This window comes from Astyanax mexicanus, chromosome 7 (genome assembly GCF_023375975.1).
Source record: "Astyanax mexicanus isolate ESR-SI-001 chromosome 7, AstMex3_surface, whole genome shotgun sequence".
Taxonomy (NCBI): domain Eukaryota; kingdom Metazoa; phylum Chordata; class Actinopteri; order Characiformes; family Acestrorhamphidae; genus Astyanax; species Astyanax mexicanus.
In genome coordinates, this window is record NC_064414.1 from 42,823,672 (window position 1) to 42,849,133 (window position 25,462).

The 25,462-nt window shown below is 37.8% G+C and overlaps 1 protein-coding gene across 1 annotated transcript; it reads right to left on the bottom strand.

The window, feature by feature from the left end:
* Positions 1 to 351: 351 nt before the first annotated feature.
* On the bottom strand, positions 352 to 16,349 carry hk1 (hexokinase 1). The gene is made up of 19 exons (XM_007240834.4): positions 16,331 to 16,349; positions 15,481 to 15,566; positions 12,636 to 12,798; positions 8,340 to 8,488; positions 8,028 to 8,147; positions 7,776 to 7,871; positions 7,553 to 7,652; positions 7,218 to 7,401; positions 6,937 to 7,092; positions 6,565 to 6,798; positions 5,452 to 5,756; positions 4,307 to 4,455; positions 4,071 to 4,190; positions 3,663 to 3,758; positions 3,415 to 3,514; positions 3,039 to 3,222; positions 2,440 to 2,595; positions 2,116 to 2,349; positions 352 to 1,674 (listed from the first exon to the last, which is right to left on the bottom strand). Exons 2-19 carry the CDS (start codon positions 15,541 to 15,543, stop codon positions 1,527 to 1,529), a joined length of 2,757 nt encoding a protein of 918 aa, XP_007240896.2. The 5' UTR covers positions 15,544 to 15,566; positions 16,331 to 16,349; the 3' UTR covers positions 352 to 1,526.
* Between the last annotated feature and the right edge of the window lie 9,113 nt (positions 16,350 to 25,462).

Below are 25,462 nucleotides of genomic sequence, written 5' to 3' on the forward strand. Positions count from 1 at the left end.
TTTGATAGACGTTATCTGGTTGAATGTAGTTTGTAATGTTATGTAACAAAAGTCAAGACAACGTTTAATGACAGGTCAATTTGACGTTAATATTTTGTTAGTTTTGTCTGTCTAAAATTAGAGCTTTTCTTTCATATTTTTATTTTCAACTAAAATGTAACATCCGTCTAATGTTGGGTCTAATTTCCTACTGGAATCCAGTGTCTGGTAGGACAATCCTCTGAATATTTGATTTAGTGATCTCGTGAATATTAAAGTGTAAATGCAATATTTTAGAATAGACAGGAATAATGTGCTAAATTTCTAATATTGTATTATTTTGCAGGAAATTATAGGAGACATAAACTTAGCCATAGCTCTTCAAAATAGTTTAATCATTTTTCGTTTAAAGAACATCTAAATATGGTGCACCTATATAATTGTACAAAATGAGTGGATACTAAACCTCTGTTTTTCCAAATAAGGCATGCATTCATCATACCATCTCAGAGCCACTGCACAGATTCACTCATAGTAACTATACAGGATCACACACAAACACTCAGCCAGAGTACACACAAGGACATTTACTAGATATTTGCACCATTATTTGTGGGGGTGGGGTTGGGGGAATCAATGGCCTATCTGCATTTATACACAGCACACAGCAAATGCTGACAATTCTCACCTACTTTCACGAAAGCAAAATGTTATGGTCTAGTACGCTGCAACCGCTCGGGTTTCCGGGAACCGCAGGAGCAGGCTGTGTTTCAGAGGATCTGGATAACAAAGGCAAGTCTCTTTTCCTGTTGAATCTTTTGTTTGTTGGGTCTTCAGGAGCTGAGGTTACAGGGTGTGTGGAAACAGTTCCCTGGGAGGCAGCCTTGACTAGAGAATGGAATTGTACTGTATCCTCTTCCTCAGCCTCAGAGGGAAGTGGGCGTGGTCACAGAAGCCAGCTTGTCTCCCAACATTCATATAATAAACCTTTCTGTTATCAGAGAAATGCCAAGATGCAACAGTTTGAAAATGAGCATATGGCATAAACACAGACTAAAAAAAGAAACTTGTAACCTTCTTTCTCTCTTAAGTTATCACACATCATTCCTCTTACACTCTTCTCTCAATATACCCTTCAAATACAAAAATAAAATAAATAATATACTCTTATATGTATATATAGTTGGTCTTGTCGCTTTGCCTTGAAATTTCTTCCCTTTTGCTAATAATATACATCCATAAAATGTTTACAGCAGTTACAACATCTCAGTATAGACTTAGTAATAAGGGATAGCCCATCTGTGATACATACACACAAATACACTTAGACATGGACACTAAATTCAGACACGGTGAAAGGCTGACAGTTACATTAGTTCAAATGGAGTGAAATACGAAGTTTGGAGGATCCCACGCTCTGGAACTGAAGCATGGGCAGGTAAAGGTGCTGGACATTAGGTGGAGAACTTCTGTCACGGCTGCAAGTGGGAAAGTTCTCTGCTCTTGGTTAGAGTGAAAGGGCGCTAAATGGCTGGTCCCAGGAGGCTTCAGCTTTTTTGCTCTTGCTCACGCAGGCGGCATCCCACGGCCGTGATCAAGGCAGCACCCTTCCCGCTTCCATCTTCAGACAGCAGGAAGTTCACATCGCACTTTGGAGCGAGTTCCTTGACGGTCTGGTGCATTATCCGGGAGAAACTATTAAAAAAAAACAGATAGAAAAGGAGACTTTCTGTTAATGTAAAAATATTTAAGTAAGTCACATTTACCCAACCCCTTTAGTAAATAATTAAAGTGAGATTAATTCACATGACCACCAATTTTTTTTAGACAGGAAAAATATGACATCTGCACAATTGTTGAGAACTCTTGCACTCTTGCCATTGGTGTTCACATAGAGTTTACCCTCCCAAATAAGCTGATAAAACTATAAACTAAGCTATATTTGAATACATAAAATTACCTAAATTATCTGACTTTGTCTGATTTCACTTAAAACAGTAGGTGTAAAGTCACGTTTTACACCTACAAAATTACGTTTGCCTTTTTTTAAAGGATTAAAATATGCCCATTTTCTTCCACTGGGGAAATAAAATAAATAACACACCTTCAATCAAATACAAGGATCTGAGAACTCACTGTGGATGGAGTTTGTAGAGCGTGCCGTCCACGCCAACAGTGATGTCCAGATGGTCCAGTCCCCTATTCTCCCGGATCTTGTCCACAACAGCAGCCATTCCTGCTCCACAGATCTGCGCAGCTCGGCGGGACACTGCCCCACACACCTCCTTTACTATAATACTGTCATCACACGTGCTGTCCAGACCCAAGTGCTGCAGAATGGACCTCACTTGCAGTAGAGCCAGACGGTCACTAGATGGAGTAAAACAACATAAGTTAAAAAAACATAACTGAAAATGCTTTACACACAATAAACCTGAGAGAAAGTTTATTACACAATACCTCTCAATCTGGGACAGGAATTTAGTTTCGAAGATGCCCCTTGTTTTCAGAGTTTCAGAAATCTGCCCTCTGAAGAGGAAGCCACGCTTTGTTAAATCAATAAGGATGTTCCGCACAATCTCACCCAGGTACATTCCACTGCACATCTTCTCATACCTGAAAAACAAGACAAGGTGGGCATGATGTTAATAAATTATTTAATTAACTAGATATTGATTAACAAAAGTCATTGTAAAGTAGCAGAGTTAAATTCACTTTAAATACTCTAAATAACATGCATTGTTAAAACAGAACACATACATCTATAATGTTGGAAATAAATTGAAATGTGATTAAAGTAGCTAAGTGAAGTTTAATATTCACAACTACAAACCAATTATTTAGCTATAAGCCTAACTGTCAAATGTGCTCTTTGTATTTTTAGATGGTGTAGGTAAGGTACATCAATTTACAATAGCTAATTCAAAAGCCTTTTATTTGTTAATGTAAAATTGGAGATCCAGACAAAATCACATGCATCACAACAAAGCTGTGACAGCTAGCAAACCTGTCCAAACTATATGAGGTATTTTATGTTCTGTGTATTCTTTAAAAGGCACCTCTGTTTGCCAGGGTTGAGGGAGAGGTCATCCACAGCTCTGTCATACTGGGTCCTGATATCATCCAAACAGCCATTGTCTCCAAAAGCACCCCATTCCATGTTCACACACATTCTGCCCTGGTCTCCATCCACTGTCTCAATGTTCTTCATCTCCTCCATGTAGCATGCATTGCTGCCCGTTCCTGCAAAAACAAATTTGAAGAACATAAGATGATGTCTTTTGTTAATATGAATTGTAATGATTACAATGTAATTTGAGATTGGCATTCAAGAGAAAACTTCATAAAAAAAATAAAAGAGGACATTGATGTTGGTAGATATCAAATATAAAATGTAAAAACCTAAATGTTGTGTGTGTGTGTAATGTAAGTTACCTGCAATAAGGCCGACTTCACATGTTGGCTCCTCATATGCACAAGTCATCATGGTTCCCACTGTGTCATTAACCACTGCTACTACATCTAGGTCAAACTCCTGTGTGTACAAATGCATGACAGAGACATTGTGAGGGTAATAACTTAATTGATACTTTATAAAACACAAACCAGCACTTAAAGTGCTGGTTTCTCCAAAACCAATGCTTGTCCAAATATAAGTCATGTCTGAAACTACTGTTTCTTACCTCTCTCCTTTTAATCCCCTCCCTCAAGAGATTTACCACATCCTCTCCTTCACAGTCTGTGGCCTTGAAGCCCTTTGTCCAGTTTACAAGAATGCCCTGCGGGATAAAAAAATAGCACAAAAACTCAGAAAAGCTCAGGATTTCATAAATGCATTTACACAACTAGTTAACATGTACTAACATATATCCAGGCACTACTAAAAACACTCATAAGCAACACTAACTGTGAGGAAATAAATGATCAAAGACTATAAATAAACAATACTGCTAGAAGATCAGTGAAAAAAGCAGGCCAGAGGCATTACATAAACATTACAATATACACTCAAAAAAGGTGTTTGGTCTGAGTCAGAACAAATGATCTGAACAAATATGACTATGTTGCTGTAAAAAAAGGAAAAAACTCACAGCGTCTAGGCTGGTCTGTCTGCAAGGGAAGGAGAAGGTGAAGCCCAAAGGCAGTCGGGCGTTCTTCATGCCCATGTAATCCAGGAAGTCCGATATGCAGGCAACAATGTGATCAAAGAGCTGCAGGAGGTCAGAAAGGACTATGTTAAATCATTTACTAAACATTTGCATTAAATTTGTGTTTTAGTTTCTTATTACTGCAATTTCTAAGAATAAATACAGAATGATCTACCCACCTCTTCTCCTGTTCCCTGCATCACCTCTATGGGAATGGCATAGATTTTGTTATGCATCTCCACAGTCCTTCTTTTACCACTGCGAATCTTCACTAAGAGCACTCTAAAGTTTGTGCCTCCAAGATCCAAGGCCAGGAAGTCACCATTTTCTGTAAGAGATAAACACAAATTGTATTAATAAAAGCTGTAAATGAATATATCTAAAAATGTATACTTCATATGTTTGTATTATTGTTGAAAAAAAGAAACAATGATACTAGAAATCTCTAAATTCTAGTTATATTACATCAAAACGTCTCTCGTAAAATAGGGAGACTGATATGGCTCTCATGATTCCCACTACCTGATCTAACCCACAGTCCATCTGGCTGTGACGCTGCCTGACCACACCAATAACTGCAGCAAGCTGAAGCTCTGTTAGCATTAGTCTTAGTGTGCTCGCCGGGCTGCGTTTCAGAAACCCTTCGACCTTAATCAGCATCAGGCAAGAGGCTTCAGTCTCCTAAAATACTGTACAATGCCACGTCCCTGTATCGAGTAAGCCAGGATTATAGTGCGCTGCAATGCAGCAGGGATAAAGAGCATTAAATAGGCTGCTGTGTGCAGGGACTGAACAGGTGTTTCTTTATTACTGGGACAAGTGACTGTATATTTATATTAAATGGAGTGATTCCCAAATAATTTTTGAGACAGAAATAAATATGTGTCACCCTGATGGAGGTATCCTAATCAAGTTGAGCGTCATTGTCCTTCAGCTGTAAAAGGGTGTTTTTCGTTAGACAATTAAGCTTAAGGTGAATTTACTGCGGTGATGCTAAATCCTGGAATTGGTGATCTATCACTCAGCAAAGCTCAGCCCCAACCTTAATCTAATACACCTGAGCCAGTTAATGAAGGCCCTCAAGAGTCAATCTGATTATCACAGTCATGTGTCAGTTTGAAATCTAATCTCTCCAGGGTGGTAAATCTTCACCACCAGGACTGGGCACTTCTGATTTAATGGTCAATTAGGCTTATGTATAAGAGTGTATGCTTAATAGAGGTTTGTGCAAAAAATTGCTACAGCAGACTATTGAATAATATGTTCCTGTGTTTTCTAGGGTGTGTCTACAAACAAATGTATTGCAAAACTGCATCTCTGGTACCTGTTCCATCTGGAGTGCTGCGGACATAGGTGGGCAGCATTTTGACAGTAGCCTTGTCCTGAGTCTTCTTGCTCAAGCCAGTCTGGATCTCTGTGAGCATTCTCTTCTTCACCTCCAGCAGCTGGTCCTGGGTGAGGCGGAACTCAGCCAGGATCTCTGCGATTTGACGGGTCTGATCAGCCAATCGAGAAGCCCAGGCTGTCACCAAGGCAGCACCTTTGCCACTCCCACTCTCTGAGAGCAGGAAGCGCACATCACATTCTGGTACCAGACGGCGGACGGTCTTGTGCAGCCGTCGAGAATACCTGAGAGAGACATAGGGGGAGGGAGATGGAGAGGCATTATGAGTGCTGCACTTATTGAACAGAATATCACAGTGGGAAAGAAGGCCAATACAAACACTTTTTGTAAGCCTGTTTATTATAATCTTTTCTCAATAATGAATCTTTCCAACATCCTGTCTAAAGCCTGTCTAATGGTCTAGCTCTCAAAGATTTCTGCAGGAAAGTAATGCAAAGATTAAAATACCAGTATAAAGCAATATGGGCCAACCATAACAATATTATAGGCTTCTGATTCAAATAACAATCCAGTATACCACTTTTAAATAAACTAACTGAACTGGCCGGGTGTGACAAATGGTGGGAGAGTGGGACTTCTTCATAGTAACATAAACAAACAAACGGACAGCTGCTCTAGCAGAAGCCTGCATGTTGAGTATAAATAAAACTAGCCATTGTGGCCAAAATATGAGCGCAGCAGAAAGCTATACCTAGTCACTAGAGACTCTGCGTGAATCACATGATTAAAGTATCTCAGACTTGTTTCTAGAGCTCAATTAGCAGTCTTGCCAAGCATGCTGGACACATGATACAATTCCTAGTACGGAGGAGACACCCGTCTAGAAAGGCTGGCAACTACAAACCATTCCTATATTAGTTATAAAAAGGGAAATCTAAGCTACAGGCTTGTTATTCCTTTATTAACCTTCAGACAGATTACTCAGTAATAAGGAATTATTAGTTAACAGTAAGATATGACGTGACAAAAATATTTGAACAAAGGTAAAAAGAACATTTGTAATAAAAGTAATAAAAGAAAGCAAATAATTACTGTGGATGCATCTTGTAAAGGGATCCATCAATGCCCACGGTGGTACGGAGGCGAGGTACGTTTTTGTTGTCCTTCAGCCGATTGAGGATAGCACCCAGGGTAGCAGCGATGAGGTTGGCAGAGCGGAAAGAGACAATGGCACACACGTGCTGCACTGCGATGCAGTCATCCGCTGATGGCTCCACGCCCAGGCGGGTCAGAATTTCCTTGGCTTTGGTCAGACCCTCTTTAGTCCTGGAAAAATATATAAACAAAAATGCTTATATGTATATGTAAATGAATCTGTCATTAATTTAAATAATAGTAAATTTAGGACTGAACTGAGCCTTTTTACTGTATAAGAGAACTGGTGGTAAAAAAAAGATTGCTTACTTCTCAATGGCTGAAATATGCTTTGTTTCAAATTTGCCTTTCGTCAGCAGCTCAGGAGTGATGCGGCCCTCGAACAGCAGTCCCTCTTTGGCCATCTTCACCAGGATGAGCCTGACCAGCTCCCCCATGTACATACCACTCACCATCTTTTCAAACCTGAGGTCAAAAATATCAGATTTGCTTAAAATAACCCTCTACCGGGTCTTTTTCTCAACTACAGTTGCTCTCTTACACTCTCACTTTCAGCTATAAATTCATAATCAAGTTTGTCTTTGGCTTACAGCTGTTTGCCAGGGTTAAGAGATCCACGGTCAATCTCTCTGTCGAACTCAGTGCGGATGTCCTCTAACATGCCATCGTCTCCAAAAGCTCCCCACTCTGTATTGATACACATCCTGCCCTCGTCTCCTTCCACCAGGTCAATGTGTCTCAGTTCCTCCATGTAGCATGCATTAGTGCCTGTACCTAAGGGAGTACAGCAACATAAGTCTAAGTTACCACTAATAGTTTAAAAAAAATAGTCAACAGGATCCGTTTTAGCATTGCTTTAAACAAAAAGCCTCCCCAAGGCTGTAAAACATTTCATATCTGACGAGTGTATACAGTGTTCTCTTACCAATGATGATTCCTACTTCACAGCGCTGATCATCAAAGCCACAGGTCATCATAGTTCCCACAGTATCATTGACCACCGCCATGATATCTGCATCATAATCCTGGAAATGATACCAATATCCTATTAGATTCACTGTACAGCACACATTAAGACATTATTATTGGTGTGAAACAATAAATGGCTTAATCAGATGCATGCTGTGAGAACCACGTACAAAACTTACCCCTCGCTTTTTGATAGCTTTGTTCAGAAGCTTGACCACATCCATTCCTTCCACTCCATTGACTTTAAAGCGTTTGGTCCAAGTCAGCAAAACAGCCTTTAAAGAAAAGAAAATACAGAATATCAAAGCAACTATGAAGAATTCAGTCATACCTGTGTGTTGATAACCATGTGAAAAGGCTCAGCATAAAAAAAAAAACATTTTTTTTTTTTTGAACAACAAAAGCAGAAGCAAATTATCGACCACTCTTACCTCATCCAGTTTAGTTTGAACACATGGGAAAGAAAAAGTGAATCCAACAGGCAGTTTTTTGTCTTTGATCTTTTGCTTCTCCATAAAGTCTCCTAGACATTCTGCAACATGGTCAAACAACTGCAAGTGACACAAAAGCTATGTTAAAAGCAGTGATGGTACAGATTTACAGATGTATGCAGATATTTCTTAAACCTAGAAATGAGTGTGAAAATCTGTTGCGAGAAATCAGTTTACTTTTCCTATTACAGATCCTTATATGTTGCATAGTAAGGTCACATGTACGGAGGGTAACTGTAAAATAAGGTGTACCCGTGATCCACTGCCATGGATGATGTCCTCAGGGGTTTCGTAATTTTGACTCTCCATCTGCACCGTCTGTTTCTTCTCATGAGAGACTTTCACACGCAGGATTCGGAAATTAGAGCCACCCAGATCCAGAGCAATAAAATCCCCCTTCTCTGTGAACAAATGAACAAAGCATGAAATTCAGTTATTTTTACAATTATTATTAGTGAGCAAGACCGATACATGCTTGTGTGCAGTGCTGAAATTATTACTTTTACAAAACAAGTGAACATTGGTTTACACAAACCATGTAATGCTACATATACTCTCAGTACCACACTTTGTAATGAATGATTTAATGCCTGACTTATCGAGTGTAGCCTACTACACTCAGCTCATCTGCTGAGACAACGACAATAACAATATCACAAGAAGGGCATCTGCAGGGAGGTCTAATTAAAAAATGTTCAGTGTCAATGAGGTGATAGGCATGTGGGTAAATAAGCTGTGACAGCAGCTCTTTTATAAGATAAAAAAAACAAAACAGATAATTTCAGGTTCCTACCAACTGAAGCTTCAACAAAAGCTCCCCAATAAAGCAGTGATTAATTAAAACTGTCTGAACAAAAAAAAAAAAAACAGCTGGCAGGAATACTGGTCCAAGAATGGACCAAACCTCTTTCTTCTTCCAAAAGACACTTGCCGTGTCCAGATTGACAATAACATGTGAGCAGCACTTGTTGCCAGGCAACAACAAGACCTAATGCTCAAGCTTGCCTGGCACTAGCTTGTTCCCTCGGATTGGATTTCTTAGAGGATAAAGATGTTTCTGTGTTTGCATATTCAACTGTACACCAAAAGGTCACACTCTTTCAAGCTCAGTGTACTGTAGTTTACAAGTGCCTGAGAGATACAGAGCGGGGAGAGGAAGGTTTTGTCAACAAGTGGGCAGTTTGTGCATTTTTTAGGCCAACATTAAGTTTTAGCAGCTCAGAGACAAAGAGTGGGACATTTACAGAGGCTGAAGTCAACTGCTTCTGTTTCTAGTTTCTGTTGGAGATGCACCGATACTTCTTTTTTACTTCCGATAGCCATACATAAACTTCACGTATCAAGGTCAATACCACTTCTGAATTAATAAACCATACACCTCACCATGTTGGAGAGATTTAAGGTATCAGGACTGACTTAAACATAACTTTAACAACTTTGTTAAACAAAATATACAACTAATGAACCCAAATGTATAAAAGCAGTAATTTGCTGTTTAATAAAATAAAATCTCCCTGCGATGGACTGGCAGCCTGTCCATGTTGTATCCTGCCTTCTGCCCGATGGCAGCTGGGAGTGGCTCCGACTCCCCCTCAACCCACAATGGATTAATAAGGTTTGATGATGAAATAATGAATTATCTAATTCAATTAAATCTAAAATACAATTGTGCAGGACCCAGGCAAATCATTCAATTTAAGTAATCAATAATATTAGTTTGTTGGACATTTTGCAAACTCTATTTTAAGATAGACAGTCTATTTTAACTGTTTTTCAAAACTTGTTGTTTGCTTCGATATCTAAATTATGTCTGAACCTTATGAAGCCTAGCATATCGGGTTAAACATTTGATGGTAACAGGGATCAGCTGAATTAAAGCTGTCTACAGACACAGCAGCCAGGTTAACCACAATTCTGGTCTGTTCTTGGTTGGAGCTTCGATGCTGACTATGTTTAACGCTATTAGCTGATCATAGGACAAGGGCCCCTGATCCAACTAATTTTGTTAAAAACTATTATTATTTTTGTCAAAACTAATATCTGATTGGTATATCCATAGCTTTAGTTCATTTTGTGATCCTTTACTGACAAAGCAAACAGTGAGTCCTAATACTCTAAGAAAACAAGCCATCAAACCACAAAATGATATTCAAACACACCTACATTAACTTATTTACTATTTACTAAATAAAAGCATATTGTGATAGCAGCAATAACTCTCTATTAACACAAACTATTTTATCTTGCTTTAAGTGGCAGACCCAGAACATGTGTGGCAGTAAAAGAAACATTTATTTGCCTTGCTCATTTCTCTTTTAAGCAGCAGCTCTTTGGTGTGAACTAGTCCTGCATTCACAGGCCCAAACAAACTTTCACACCAGGAGACAGAAACATATGGGCTACCTGTGGCTAATATCACTTCTCTGTGTTAAACACAAAGTGAGTGCTGGACATCAGGCTTCTCTCACTGACCTGATAAGCATGAGCTGCACTCTGACAGTCATTTTCTAATGATTCACATCTGATCAGTACTGGCTGTAACAGTAATTAAAAAGTCTGTGGATTATTGTTTAGACAAACCTGACCTAATGCAAAACAATGGCAAAATGCTTTCATCCTCCCTGCAAAAATCCCTCTCTGATAATGAAGTGTAAAGGAATCGGTGGAACGCAAACTAAGGCCTGCTGCAAAATCCCACATCTCTTCAGAATCCATACTCGGCTTTTACAATGCTCTTTGAACAAATCAAGTCAGCCAACAAAAGATCTTCTTTGTGTCTAGGCTCACTGGGCTCTTAGCATGATGCTATTTGATAGCACAAAAGGTCCTCTTCAAACTAAAAAAAGAAAGGCAGTTGTTATTATTCTACGCGAGATATCCATTCTTCATGCTTTAAAAGCTTCACTCTGAAGAACATCCTTATACAGCTTTGGCATCTGCATTTTACACTCCCAGGCATTTATCAGTGGCACAGGAGTAGGTCAAATTCTAAATATAAGGTTGTTTGTAGTGTTGTGTCCCTCAGGTTAAGAGAGCTGCTAGACTCTTCTGTAGGTATTAATAGATTGCGCCACATTATCAGTTGTCTAATTTTAAATGGCTGTATTATAGCATATAAGCAACAAATAAGAAATTAATAAGTCACGTAACTAATTGGTGAGCTGATACTGCAGTTTTAAAGGAGGATTTTTAAGAAAGGCTGCATAAGGATCTCAAAATCATTCTGGTAAAAGCATATATCTGTTTAAAAATATGAACAGCACGGACAGATACTTAGAGTTTGTCAATATTTCTAACTGATTTTATTTATTTATTAGACCCCAAGACAGAAGAATATGCAAAAAGACATTTGCAATAAAAAAAAACAATAGAAATAAAATAGGTTTTAAGTTTACTGAAATAACACATTGCAAGACTATTTAATATTGGAACATTTTCTTTAGAGAAAAATACTATTAAAAAACTACAAAATAAACAGATTTTGTTTCAGACGCTGGATAACTATGCCCATGTCTGAAATGACTTTTTTATTCCGTTCCGCTATTAACCAAAGTGAATAAAAGGCTTAAAAAGAAAAGAAACCTGTTGCTCAGTGAGGTGGTATATAACATGTATATGAGGCATGACTGACATCATGTGGGATGGCATACGTTTGCACGCAAACACAGACATGTCAATCTGCAGGGAGGATTACGGTTAATCTGTGATGTAACTCAGTGTGCTGCTGTTTGCATGCAGCAGGTCATGTATACTGGTGTAGTCACATGACCAAAACTACTGTAACTACACATGCTTGATAATTGATGCCATTATTGTTAAGGACTACTGAGTGGATTCACAACTATGCTTTTCTAAAATGCAAAAATGATCTAATCTAAAAAAAAAATAATTCAAAAATAAGACCAAGCAATATCAGCTGCATACCAAGCAATACCAAGCAACAGAACTTAAACACTAAGCAATACCAATGCTTAGTTAGGTACTCAGCACTTATTTAGAGAAACTTATATGCTAAAAGTAGTGATGCCACATATTAAGCTTAGACAAGAGAGCTATAACCAGCCAGAACACACTGGGTATTACAAACTATGTACATTTTCTTGTTCAAAGTGTAAAACATAACACACAGGCATCTCTGTGTAAGTCTGAGTAGTGTTCAATTTGAGGTCAGTAGGCTTTCTTCTCCTGGCTTTGTCAGGAAACTCTGTTGTCTTTCAAACGAGAAAATAGGTCATTCCTGCTTTTGGCAAATTTACAACTGTAGCTGTTCTTGCTTAGCTGGTTTTTCTCCGCAACCCCTAGCCACATGGAACAGTTGTTGTTTGTATCACATTTGTAGGGGAAGAGCTTTCCACTTCCTTGCACAACAGGCAATTGCTGAGCATGTAAACAGTTCACCAACCAAGATCAGACTGCTTTTTGCTCCTTAGTTTCAACCAGTAGCATTACCCCTGGTGAGTACTGATTTCTGAAATGTGATATAAACCCTAGTGCAGATACAACTCTGTTTTTTATATACAGGTAAATTACAAAATTGTCTAGACTCACCTGATCCATCAGGGATGGATCTGACAAAGGTGGGCAGCATCTTGATGGTGGCTGTGGGGTTGGTGTCCCGGCTCAGCCCTTTTTCCAGCTCCATACGGAAACGGGCCTTGATGTCCCGCAGCGTCTCATCAGAGAACCGCATGGAATACAGGTACTTATCGATCTAAATGGAGAATAGGAAAGATTTATTAGAGGCATTAAAGGGAACATTTGAGAAGAATATCGAGACATGAATCTTATGACACGGTATTGCATGCTAATGTGGTGTCTAACTTTACCATAGAGACCCCTGCGTAGCAAGGCACTGGCTTGAATCCTATTTTCAGAGATAATTGGCCCCACACATCACAAACAGATGGCACTTATGCAGAGACAAGTACTGCTATGTCTTCAACAGCATGGTTTGGAACATGCTCAGATCAGATTAAACATACTAATGCCTTAATTATACATTAAAACAGCAAATAAATACCCATCTTTAGCTATTCTTGTTAAAGATCCAAATTCTTGTTATGTAAGAGCACTTATATGAAATAAGGCTGGAAGAAAAAAAGGCTGATTCATGTTAACTCAGCCTGTGGTAGTAGCTGGGCTTTTTCTCAGTCTCGGTTGCTATGGGAGAAATCAGGCTATGTTCAGTTCAGTGTGTGATGTCATTGCTGGAGGGAATCTGATTTGCTGGAACAAAAGGACACATTTGTGGGCTTTTTATTGCTGACTTAACAATCATTTTCTTTTTTTTTTAAAGAAAAGGCGTCAAAGTAGGCCATGCAATATTAATACCTGATTTTATTTAAGGCAGATGGGAAACTATAATAGGATAAAATCTGGAGGAATTTGTCTGCCTCTTCTAAAAACCCCACTCACCAGTTGCAATTTGCTCAGGTCATACATCACACCATGCTATGTCTGATTTTAATAAGTATGATTTGTCTCACTGCCTTATGAATTGAGAGGGTGTGTATGTAAAATTACATTTTTCAAAAGGCTTTTCAATTTGGTGAGTTTCTCTACAATAATTTCACCATGACGAAGAATATTTGTAAAGCAATGATGCACTCTAAGATGCAATGACAGGAACTTTCAATTTTTTAATGTCTGAGATGGCTAAAAACATATTTTTCAGGGTAAAATGTTTCGTACAGGCTCTGATCTGTACTAAGGCCTATTCAGGAAATTTAGTTTGAAGAATGTGCACACAATCTGGGTAAACACATAAATCCATTATGCATCAGATGCAATCAAATCTGTTTCCTCATTTTACAACACGGCACACATTGCCCTCTCTACTGGTCAGCACTGTAATTTTCAGTTTGTTTAAACATGTTTACCTGGGAGGGTGTGTAAAATAGGGTATTGCGCAACAGGCTGCAGTTCAACCTTCTAGAACAGAAGGATAAATCAAGCAAAAGCAAAATCAATCAAGGTGAAATGAATGTCAGTTAGGCCAAAGTTATGAGTTTTACCATAATGTATTTCATGTTCAAATGAAATTCAAGGTAGTAGAAGAAATATCTCAGTTAATTGCTGTGAAAACCATTGAAGTAAAGACCACTAATGGCTTGCTGTTCAGTAGTAGCAAACACATACATCATTTATATGTTTATGGGCTATCGGAAACTTCACTGTAAGCGGATGGTATATCAGTAATTATTCAACGGCTTGTCCAACAACCTCCTATTACAAAGCAAGCACCAAGGAAAGACCAACGAGATCAGACATGGCAGCACCCTGGTGGTCAGAAGCCAAGGGGGGGTTTCTCTGACACTAGTCACGTTCCTCTTGGCTGTTGTCATGGTAACTGCAGAGTCTTTCAAGTGTTACCTCTACCACCTCCCTTTGTCGTGAGTAAGGGTATGCTGGTGAACATATACGGCAACGGAACACTAAAAAATGAGCCATTCTTGGTTTTACAAATAACACATCGTCAGAACGGCCACAGAGTGGAAGGATATTACTCAACAGAGGAAGTTAGACAGTGACATACCAAGTTGTCAGATAATGACAGTGTGTAAGTGTTAGACAAATCATTAATTGGCACTTTATTTGCATGTAATTAACATGCTTATACATTTACACAATAATTGACCATGTGAAGAAATGAAAATGGTCCACAATTTAACATGGTTAAAAAATTTAAGAACAAGATTCAGAACATTCAGAAGTGTAAAATCAAACTACCCGACAACAAGACTAAAGTTGACTGGTTGTGGCATTTCAATTTTAGACAAATGCCTCTCAGGTATGGTCCAAATGTGGAACTGTGTCTGTTATTCAACGACTCCAACTTCATGTTAGCATTCCTTCTCCTTCATACATCAACAGGGTTAAGCACCTACAGAGCGAATCTGCCATGTTCGGGAAAGGAGTGCAGCCACTCAGCTGAAACTAGACACTCCACATACCCCTGGGGGGTGGGGGCAGGAGGTTTGTCCCAAACACCCACCCTCCCTCTCGCACAGCCAGCTAAGCACGCTCACTAACAGAGGTGGAAAAAACCAGGCCCAGTCCTCATGGCAACACCCTGACATCTACATCCTTTTTTCAAGGACATTGCAGCACTGGCCCACCGCACTGTAGTGATGCCGTATGTGGCGTCACTCACGTAGACTCTCACACACGCCTGTCTGCATGTTCAGTCGCCGTCGCACAGTGTGTGACGTAGTGACTGCGGTCGGGAGTACGTGAGGCAGTGTGCATCTCCCAGCTCCATGGCTGCTCATAAGCTTTAAAATGCATTTGGGTAGCATGTGTTGTCACGTGGTCCTCAGGGCTCCAAGGTGGCAAAGCCGGCCTATTTTTGGTGGAAAGATCTGCACTGGCCAAGCCAGTGATGGACACTCACCTTTTTGACCTGGTCATCCTTCAGCTCAGTGAAGTAGTAGGCCAGAAGCTGTGCGGCTATCATCCTGCTCCACCACTATAGCGAAACTGAAATGGAGGAGGAACAGAAGGCAGATGAATCCTTTCCAGCAAGGCGAAGAAGGCGTTCTGCGACTTAAAGGAGATGTGAATTAAAGCGGAAAAGAAAAGCCGGCATGTAGGGTGTTCCCTCCCAGCACGAGAGCAATTTTCCCCCTCTTTCTCTCTCTCCCTCTCTCTGGTCGGCCTAGGAAGTCAGCCTGCATATAATGCGCTTGCATGAGATGCAGCACGAGCTGCGATGGGGACTGGCTTAAACCCTGCCCACTCACTGTGCTGCTATTGGCCAAACATGAAAAGCAGGCCTGTGAGGTAGAGCCCAGCTGACATCAAGGCTCCCTCCCTCTCCTTTCCTCCTTCCATCTAGCTCAAGCGCTCAGCCCCTCCCTGTCAGCCATGCTCTCTATTCTCCCCCCTCCTTCCGTCTTCTTCTCTTCCTTCCTCCCCCCTCTCTCTTTTCATTGGGTGAAGGCAGGAGGGAATGGGGACTTCCGTATTTACTATGGTCAAGAGGAAGAGGCACGTATATCACGTCCCCCTGCTGCGTCACCACCTCGAGGGGGCTCTGGGGTATTATCTTCCCCCACAGCTCATACAGTCTCCTCTAGGCAGTGAAGGGCAAACCTGCTAGAGGCCAAAGAGGCGTGTCACAAGCAAATTCAGCCAAGTTTTGCTATCACATGGCAACACAAGTCATATCAATGGATGCTGTTTCATTTTGCTTCCTGTTTCTCATACATTTAATGAAATACACATTGTAGATCAACACTTACCATGTATTAGGGAAAAGAAAGTGATGACAAAGAGAATCCATAGTAAATGAGATCATTTAAAAGAGCTGGGGACCAGGGTCAAAAGGTTAATAAGAATGCAAACAACAGCAGGGGCTCAATGGCACTTGATTGAGATTTAGCAGATGTCTCTAGGGAGGTGTATAGAAACAAGTGAGAATGTGAACAACTGCTACCTACAACAAACAAAGCAGCACAAGGAAAAAAACATCTGCCATTATAAATAGACCACCCAACATGAGAGTGGACTCATCAGAAAAGGTATAGTTCAAACAATAATTAATTATGTTAATAATACACACATTTTTATGTTTTTGTAGTTTTAATTATTTTCTTATATATGTTTTATTGGTTAGAGTTCTCTACTTATGTACATATTATACATTAAACATTTTTAAATTAGCCTTTAGGGATTAATACAGTGATCTATCTATCTATCTATCTATCTATCTATCTATAAATATATCTATCTATCTATATTTGTATTACCAGAATTAACCCCAAACACTGAAACAAATGAAAATGTGCTGTAGTGTCAGCATTAAAAAAATAACCACATTGCACAGTTTTTTTTATCACACTTATGAAAGTTATTTAACAATTTATAAACCTAAGGATTAATTTATTAAATACATAGATCATTTTAATCTAGCATATCTTAATATATGCTATTTTCTTTATACTTAAAGAAGCCTTGTGTTGTATAACGTTAGCTACCTAGCTAATCTACCTCCTGAAAAAAGGAGCAGACCGGTAGCCAGCTAACTTATGTTAACTAGTTAGTTTGCTAGGTTAGCTAGCTAGGTTAATAGTTCCCTAGCTGGATAACTAGCTACCTAAACTAACAGGAGATACATAGGTTAAGTTACCTAGCTAACGTTCCCCTGGCTGGCTTAACAGTTCACTAGCTGGCTAACCAGGTAGCTAAGATAACAGGAGTTACCTATGTTAACCAGCGAACGTTCCTCCCGACTGGCTTAAGAGTTCGCTAGCTGGATAACTAGCTGGCCAAGCTAACATAAGTTATCTAGGTTAGCTAGCTAACGTTCCCTCCAACTGGCTTATCAGGTTGCTAAATGGCTAACTAGTTAGCTTAGCTAACAGGAGTTAACTACGTTAGCTGGCTAACGTTCCCTCCGATTGTCTTAACAATTCGCTAAATAGCTAACTAGCTAGCTTTGTTAATAGGAGTTACCTAGTTGGGTTAGCTAACAGTTCACTAAATGGCTAACTAGGTATCTTAGCTAACATGAGTCACCTAGGTTAGCTAGCTAACGTTCCCCCCGACTAGTTTAACAATTCGCTACATGGCTAACTAACTTAACTAGCAGACAGACGTTTCTTAGGTTACAATAAATAGCTAACGTTAGCTAACAGGAGTTACATAAATTGTGTTACCTAGATTAACCATCTAACTTTACCCAGCTATCTCAACAGTTAGTTACCTAGGCGGCTAACTAGCTAGCTAACAGGATTTATGTGGATTAGCAAGGTTACCATAATTCACCATGACTTTCAAAAAAATTCTGGTAAATACTGAATTATTTCAGGTAATGCCATCTGTAATTCACCCTATTGTCGTTGGGATAAAGGAAAGGTAGCTATACTAACTAGGTAACTAAGTTACAACAGTTTTGCAATTTCCCTTATGTCAAGCGAGCTAACCTTACGTGTCCGGTATCTGATGCTAGCTAGCGAACTACTAACTAACTTAGCTTAGTTAAGCTACCTGGTATCTGACCAACAAAAAAAACGTTGGTTCTCCGCAGCACTTTAGCGCTGTCTTCTCAGGAACAAGGTGTTTCTAAAACGATAAAATGCCAGAGTTGTAGCACCATTGAAGGATGAAGATTTAAGTTACCCCATATCCGCAACCTAAACTCGTAGATAACTCCAGTAAATAACCAACACAGCGCTGACACTCATCGCGCTGATTCCAACCGCTGCTGATCCAGTGGAGCATGAAGACCAAACCACGAGCGGAACCTAAGGTAAAAATAGAAATACTATTTCACCCAACACTAAAACCTTCCTAAATAATACATTGATATCTCCTCAGTTTGAGATAATAAGTCATTATTTTTTAATATTAAGTCGTTATTTTGATATAACTTACCAAGTCATTTTTGAGATGCTATCTGATTATTTTGAGATACTAAGATACTAAGTCATTATTTTGAAATATTAAGTCAATATTTTGAGATACTATCTCATTATTTTGAGAGACTAGACATTATTTTAAGATGCTATTATTATTTTGAGATGCTATCTTTATTTTGAGAGACTAAGTTGTTATTCTGAGATATATAATTATTATTTATTTTTTCTCATTATTTTGAGATACTAAGTCATTATTTGAAATTATTTTGAAGTCGATATTTTGAGATCCTATGTCTTTATTTTGATATACTAAGTCATTATTTTGAAATCGAAAGTTTAAGGTAAAAATCACCCAAAAATGAAATACTCCAATAAAGTACTAAAGCTTTTTTTTTTCATTTTTAAACAAACAATTAACATTTGTTGAATCCCTTATTTGTATATATAGGTGAAAGATAAATATGTACGTTAGATAGAAAGCAAGGTTTTAAAATAACCATAATGAATTGGATAAGAGTCCAAAGGCAGATGTGGTTGTATCTTACACTTCGAAAGCAGCTGTGTGTGTGTGTGTGTGTGTGTTTGTGTGTAAATGTGTGTCATGCTTTCGGCCTCTGACCATCCCCCACTTCATCTCTTGCTTTCTGCAGCACGTGAATGTAATGACTTTGGTCCAAGCAAATCAAACTGGAGTTGCACAGCATCATCTGTGTGACACACACATACACACACAGGAAAATAGGCCTAACAGAAAGAATGATGTTCATTCATACATTTTCACCGGGATGATATTTGGATACACTAACTAATAATTAATTATGTAAATATTTTCTTATACAGTATAGGAATGCAATCTAAATGGGAATTCTGGGCCAGTGCCAATGTGTATTTATCCACCTGCAGATACTGTTATGATTCCAGTGTCATCATGTTTGTGTAAAGGCCTAAGGCAGCCATGAAAAATGTGCAATAAGAATGGGCTTGTCTGCAAAACACTATATAGCATTATAATAAATACGGCAAAAACGACAGACATTTTTTTCATATCTGTAACGTAAGAAGAACAGTTCCACAATTTACTTTAACACAGGATTAATTACATAAACTAAATACTGAATGAACTCACATTCACACACTTACTTATCAAATATATGGCATTTTCATTTGTATTAATGCTGAAGTCACTACGTTTATTTTTGCCAGATAAATAACTTTACATATCACATTTTCTCTGAGTCTTTGAGTATACTGTGTAAGAGTACAGGGGTGTTTGGGCACCCTTGTCCAAAAACATAATTAGTTTATTTTTAAAAATGACTCTTTAACTAACTATTTAAAAATATTTTGTAGATGTAAATACAGTCACTTTATATCTGATTAACAAAATAAAATAGTACATGTGACAGAAGCTGTGAACGCCTTAAGACTGACACCCTAAGTCAGTATTTACTAACACTTATTTGGCAAATATCACAGCTTGCAGACGCTTTGCTTTTTTTGTAAAGAATTTTCCTTAACCCTTTATTTTAAACATCTAGTTCTTTGATATTCGTGTGTTTAGCATTGTCAACACAATGTGTGCACAGAGGAGTCTCATAGCAGGATGCAAATTAAATTATACACATCTTGCTACCATTTATTTGAATAAAACGAAAAACACTGTTTACATTATTTTTCATGACAATCTTATCAAAAGGAGATTATAAAATAATTTATTTTATCCCAAAGAACAATGCTGGATGATTTTTTTAATATCGCATTAATATTGCAATAACAAAAAATTAAGTATTGTGTAAGCCCTTTTGTTCCCTTCATTATAATTTTTACATGATATAAAAGGCAGCAGATTTTCCAAATATCTTAAAAAAAACATGGTTTTATTCTGACTGTAACAACATGAACTTTCCTTCTTTCATTTCCAGTGTTTCTATTACCTGCCATTACTTAATCACATTTTAGACTGTAGTAAGATATTACTGTATATTAATAATTATGATGTATTATTAAATGAAATGACCAGTTTTTAGGAGCTATAGATGGTATAGAAGTGTACTTCTTTTCAGAATTTTCAAATAAAAATAGACTTTAAAAAGGTGTATATATATATATATATATATATATATGTGTGTGTGTGTGTGTGTGTGTGTGTGTGTGTGTGTGTGTACATTCTTGTACTGCAGTGCACTGCAGCAAGTGGATCATTCTATTAAGTCTGAGTCATTGTGATCTTATGCCCTTGCCTCTTACTCATTTCCTTCAGTTCTATTGGACGCTGTCTGGAACCCCCTCACTGAATGCTGACATAATTTCCTGTGAGTAGCAACCATGAGACTGAGAGTGTTTATTATGTTTGCACAGATCTGTCCAGGGCAGGCAGCTGATTGGTCCTAAATACATCTCACAGATGAAAGAGGATTTGTCAGGGTTGAAACGTAATCCACACAGAAGGAGCAGCAGCAGTGATTTAGGGTAAAAAGTTAATTCATGATTCTAGACAGGCTTGAGTTTGCAACTTCTTAAACAAACAACTTGATATAAAAAGTACACACTGAGCAAGGCATCATTTATGCTTGTTTGTTCTGTCATAGATAGCCAGTATTTCACAATAAGGCGTTTCCAAGCTCAAGTTGATATTTGCTCTACAAGCATGAAAATTGTGCTGAAACCACAGTCAGTGCTAGAGCGTAAGAAAATATTGATATATCAAAGTATGTATTTGCAATACTGTATTAATTGTAGAAAAAAACATATTAAATTGTCATTTAGTTACAATGCAAAGATTGAAGTCAGACAGTGGTTCATTTTGTGTTGTGTTTAAACCCTACCACTAGATAGGAGTGTCATATTCTGTCTTCAGATCCTACTTTTCTGATTGTATTAAAAGTAAACTTTTCTTTTATTCACATTTTATAACTATGATAATGTGTATTTAATACTACTACCTATTTCATATAGTCTACTTTAAACAATTACAATATATCACCTTGCTTAAAGAATATAAATATATTGCAATATAGTGAATGTATCAGAATATCAGAATAGTTCTTGCCAATACACAGCTCTGGTCTATGTCATGTTGTGCCAGTATTAAGACCACAGTTCACATATTACACTACAAAAATAAAGGTGCTTCCCACACTGTGAGTGTAAAGAACATTTTAAGGTCTAATAAACCTTTACTTGATGCCAAGGTCTTTAGGAGTTTAAAGGTTCTTCACCAAAACGGTCTCTGTAGCTTTTAAAATCTCCTTCAAAGAACCATTTAATTGGACTGGGACAATGAATATTTAAAAAGTTGGGATATGAATGTGAAGGAAAATGACATGTTTAGTATGAACTGTTGTAACCAACAATGTGTCCATTTATCAGATATTTGAATAACTGTTGCTAAATAAAGTTAGTGCTGGTTGCACATTCACTTGTAACAAGTTACTGTAAGTATAGTAGCTAATACTAAATTCTCAAGGGCATAGTGTGAGTCAAAAAGAAGGCTAAATGTTAGATCTGGGGAAGAAAGACTGAAATGAGGAAATCTGCACTGCAGACCACAGTGTTGTGGCTTGCAGTGCCAGTACTGCATTACAGTAAATAATCAGTGTTTGTTGCCCTAGGCTGGGCAATATATTATGTACACTGGTTACTGTGATGTTGCCTTTTTTAGCTATATGTTGAATATTTGAATAATAATATTGATAGATCATGATAAGCTGACCATAAAACATATCTTCTTAATTTGTTTTAAATGTATATTATGTTTAATTATTGAAGATATTTGTGCATTTGTGCAGTTTGCTGCAATATTTTGAATGTGTTATTTAATAGAAAAAAATAGTTTCCTTTTTATGTGATTTTTGTTAAATAAAAATAGTAATGTCATTTTAGGAAAACAGAAATGATAGTACATATGTTGGCTGTCACATAAAAAAATCCAAGCAACAAGAGAAGTGAAAAACCTTCATTTTTGATAGAGGTCAAGGTAAAAATGTTGTATTCCACATCATCTTGAAGAATTTTAAAATATGATTCTATAAAGAGATTCTATAGGTTTTTGTACAGCAGCAACAATGTAGTGTGTTAAAGAATTGCAAAACCCAGTAACAAGTGTGCCTTAAAACATCTTGACAATATAAGTTTGTTGTAAAACCCCGGTATCATCCCAGTACTGTTGGATGGCACTTCAAACACTTAGTATATATATTTACAGTATGACTTTAATTGGCTTATTTAAAAATACCAGACTTACCTTTGCAGTAACACGCTGAAACGAGTAAGTGAAATGAATAAGGAGAAAACAGACAAAATGTAAAAAATGATTAATTACTGCTATAATCATTTTCGGAACAATCATTCAAAGTTTATTGGACATTAGGGCTGGACAATACAGTAAAAATATTGTACCACAATATTTGAAGACATTTTTATGATACACAACGCAGACAAAATGCATTATTGTTGGTAGATTAAAAAAAATGTTATTTAAACACATTGATGTTTGTTTAAAATGTGCTGCACTTTTCAATTAAAGAGGACTAATTATATGTTCTGTAATAAAATGTTTTTTTAAGCACTGATGAAATCCACAATATATTTAGAGATGCCTATCAAAATAACACATTTATTACAATACAATACAATATTGTCATATTGCTCAGCTCTATTTGACATTAATAAAGGATAATTCAGAGAAACAGCAAATTCCATATTATCACATGTCTTAAACATCATAAATGCTCATTCAGTGAAAAGCTCAGATATACACATGCACATATGTGTCTCCCTCAGACAGAAGAGCACTGTTCTAGACTGACCACATGACTTACTGTTGTGGCTACAGTTACAGACAGATTCTCTTCTATTATTTCTATTACTATGTATTATTTCTATATTAATGTGTGTTATACTGTCCTGATGTAAAAAGTACACAAGCACTAGACCCAGATTCTCTATAGGAGGTCTAAATAACCAGCATAGACAAATACACACAGCAGTTATGTACCTACATATGGCAAAATCTCAGGCTCTTCATCACTATCCATGGTTGAAAGCTGGTAGTCCAACAAGCAGATTAGATAATCACAAAGTCAGACGAACCAATTTTCCCCCTCAAGATAGGATTCAGGAGGATTTAAGTAATTGCGCTTACGTAATGAAACCACGACAGTGGCACTGTTCAGGGAGGAGCACGACAATGACGGGCCCAGTGACATGTCTGAATAAAGGCTGTTATTGTTGATCAATAAAAAAGCAGCACAATGCAAATATTATTTCTTGACGTCAGTGTGCGTATATCAGACCAGTTAAATCCTGCACACAATGTGTACCTGTTGGAGGATATAATCAAATTAAAATAATATGTCAGGCATGAACATAATGCTGAAAAACAGCAGGGCTGGCGGAGAGTAGGGGTGGGCGATATGGCTCTAAAATAATATCACGATATTTCAGGGTATTTTTGCGATAACGATATACTTGTCGATATAGGAAAACAGAAAAAGAATTAATTAATTTCAGGAATGAAGTATAAGAGTATAACAGCATAATCATAATGTGGCAAAATAAATAATATAGCATAAAATAATATAATGCAGCAAAAAAAATTGCAGAATATTTAGTGCATGCATATAAACTGCAAACTAAAACAATTATACAATAAATACACCTAAAGCTTCACAGTAAATAATAGACTACTTTTAAAGCTCACCTTCCGTCGTTTTTTCTTTCATTTTAAAATGTCTAGTTGTGGTCTCTAGTATGAATGAATGACATGTGAGCCGTTTTTGTAAAGCGTTTTTGTATAGCTCTTTTTTAATGGACTGTTTTAGGGGTGTGTCCAAAATGACCGGATTCCAGCTTTGCTCATGAATATTCATACATGCAAACAGCATGCAAATATCTCTCCTCTGATTGGCTAGGAGCACTGCGACGCCCCTCCGCCGCTCTGCCGCTCACTGCCTCCCACCTCCTAACTGATGAGCGGTGATGTTGCGTCGCTTCAGCTCCGCCTCTGGGAGTTTCTCGAGCCAAGGTGGGCTGGTCTGTGAGTTTCTGCCTACGTAGGCAGAAAGATAATTCAAAATTCACCCGTTTTTCGGAGGGGGGGAGGGGGGATTTCTTTGCTTAGCTCCTGCAGACAATGGGGGCTGCAAAACAGTTTAATGTGCAGGTGTACACATTCAACTCGGAGAGACCTACTGTATTCCACAAAAAACAAGAAAAATCGGATTTTCGCGGAAGGTGAGCTTTAAGACAGAACAGCCCTATTATCACGATATGGATTATTAATATCATGATATTTCTGTGTCACGATATATTGTATATGATATAATATTGCCCACCCCTAGCGGAGAGGCCTTTTTACTTTTGTCCACAAGTCAGTAAACCAGTCAATGCCTGTTTTAGCGTTTATGATCTTAAAAATGACTGCGATCAGGTTGATGTTTATATTTGGGCTACTATTACAAATTGATATCTGATGGTGTATTTTGAATAAGCAAAATGTTTACATAACATTATTAAACTGCTCTAAAATAGCTGCATTTTGTTCATTTTATTGAATCTATTGCCTTAAAAACCACAAATACAAATTTGATCTTTTTTTTGTAGTCCAGTTTCTACATTTTAGAAAGGTTCTTGCATCAGCATCAAAAGATACAATCAGAAAAAATATTGGATATCGACATTTACCAAAAAATTGACCCCGTGTACCACTTGAATAATGTGGGTTTGTTAGCCTAATGCATATGTGTATGTGTAGCATAAGAAATAACATCTATATAGCATTTAACATAAAAATGAAAACAAATAAATATAATATGAATGCAATAATTATTATTACAGTTACTTGCAGAATTTATTACTGTAACGGATGTGAGAGGGCAGCATCTCTTCAGAACCACCTGTTAACAACAACCACATCTGTCCCACTTCTGGGCCATCAAATGATATGTGGGCTAGAGGTTTGCACCAAATTATAGTTGGAAGCAGGGTAATAACTAGGGTAGCCATACGTCCTCT

Coding starts and splice junctions, on each gene's coding strand:
- hk1 (XM_007240834.4), bottom strand. CDS start 15,543: ATGATAGCCGCACAGCTTCTGGCCTACTACTTCACTGAGCTGAAGGAT. Junction 2,596..3,038: donor CTCAACCCTGGCAAACAGAG/GTGCCTTTTAAA, acceptor CTTGTTTTTCAG/GTATGAGAAGATGTGCAGTG. Junction 2,350..2,439: donor TTCCTGTCCCAGATTGAGAG/GTATTGTGTAAT, acceptor TACTCCATCTAG/TGACCGTCTGGCTCTACTGC.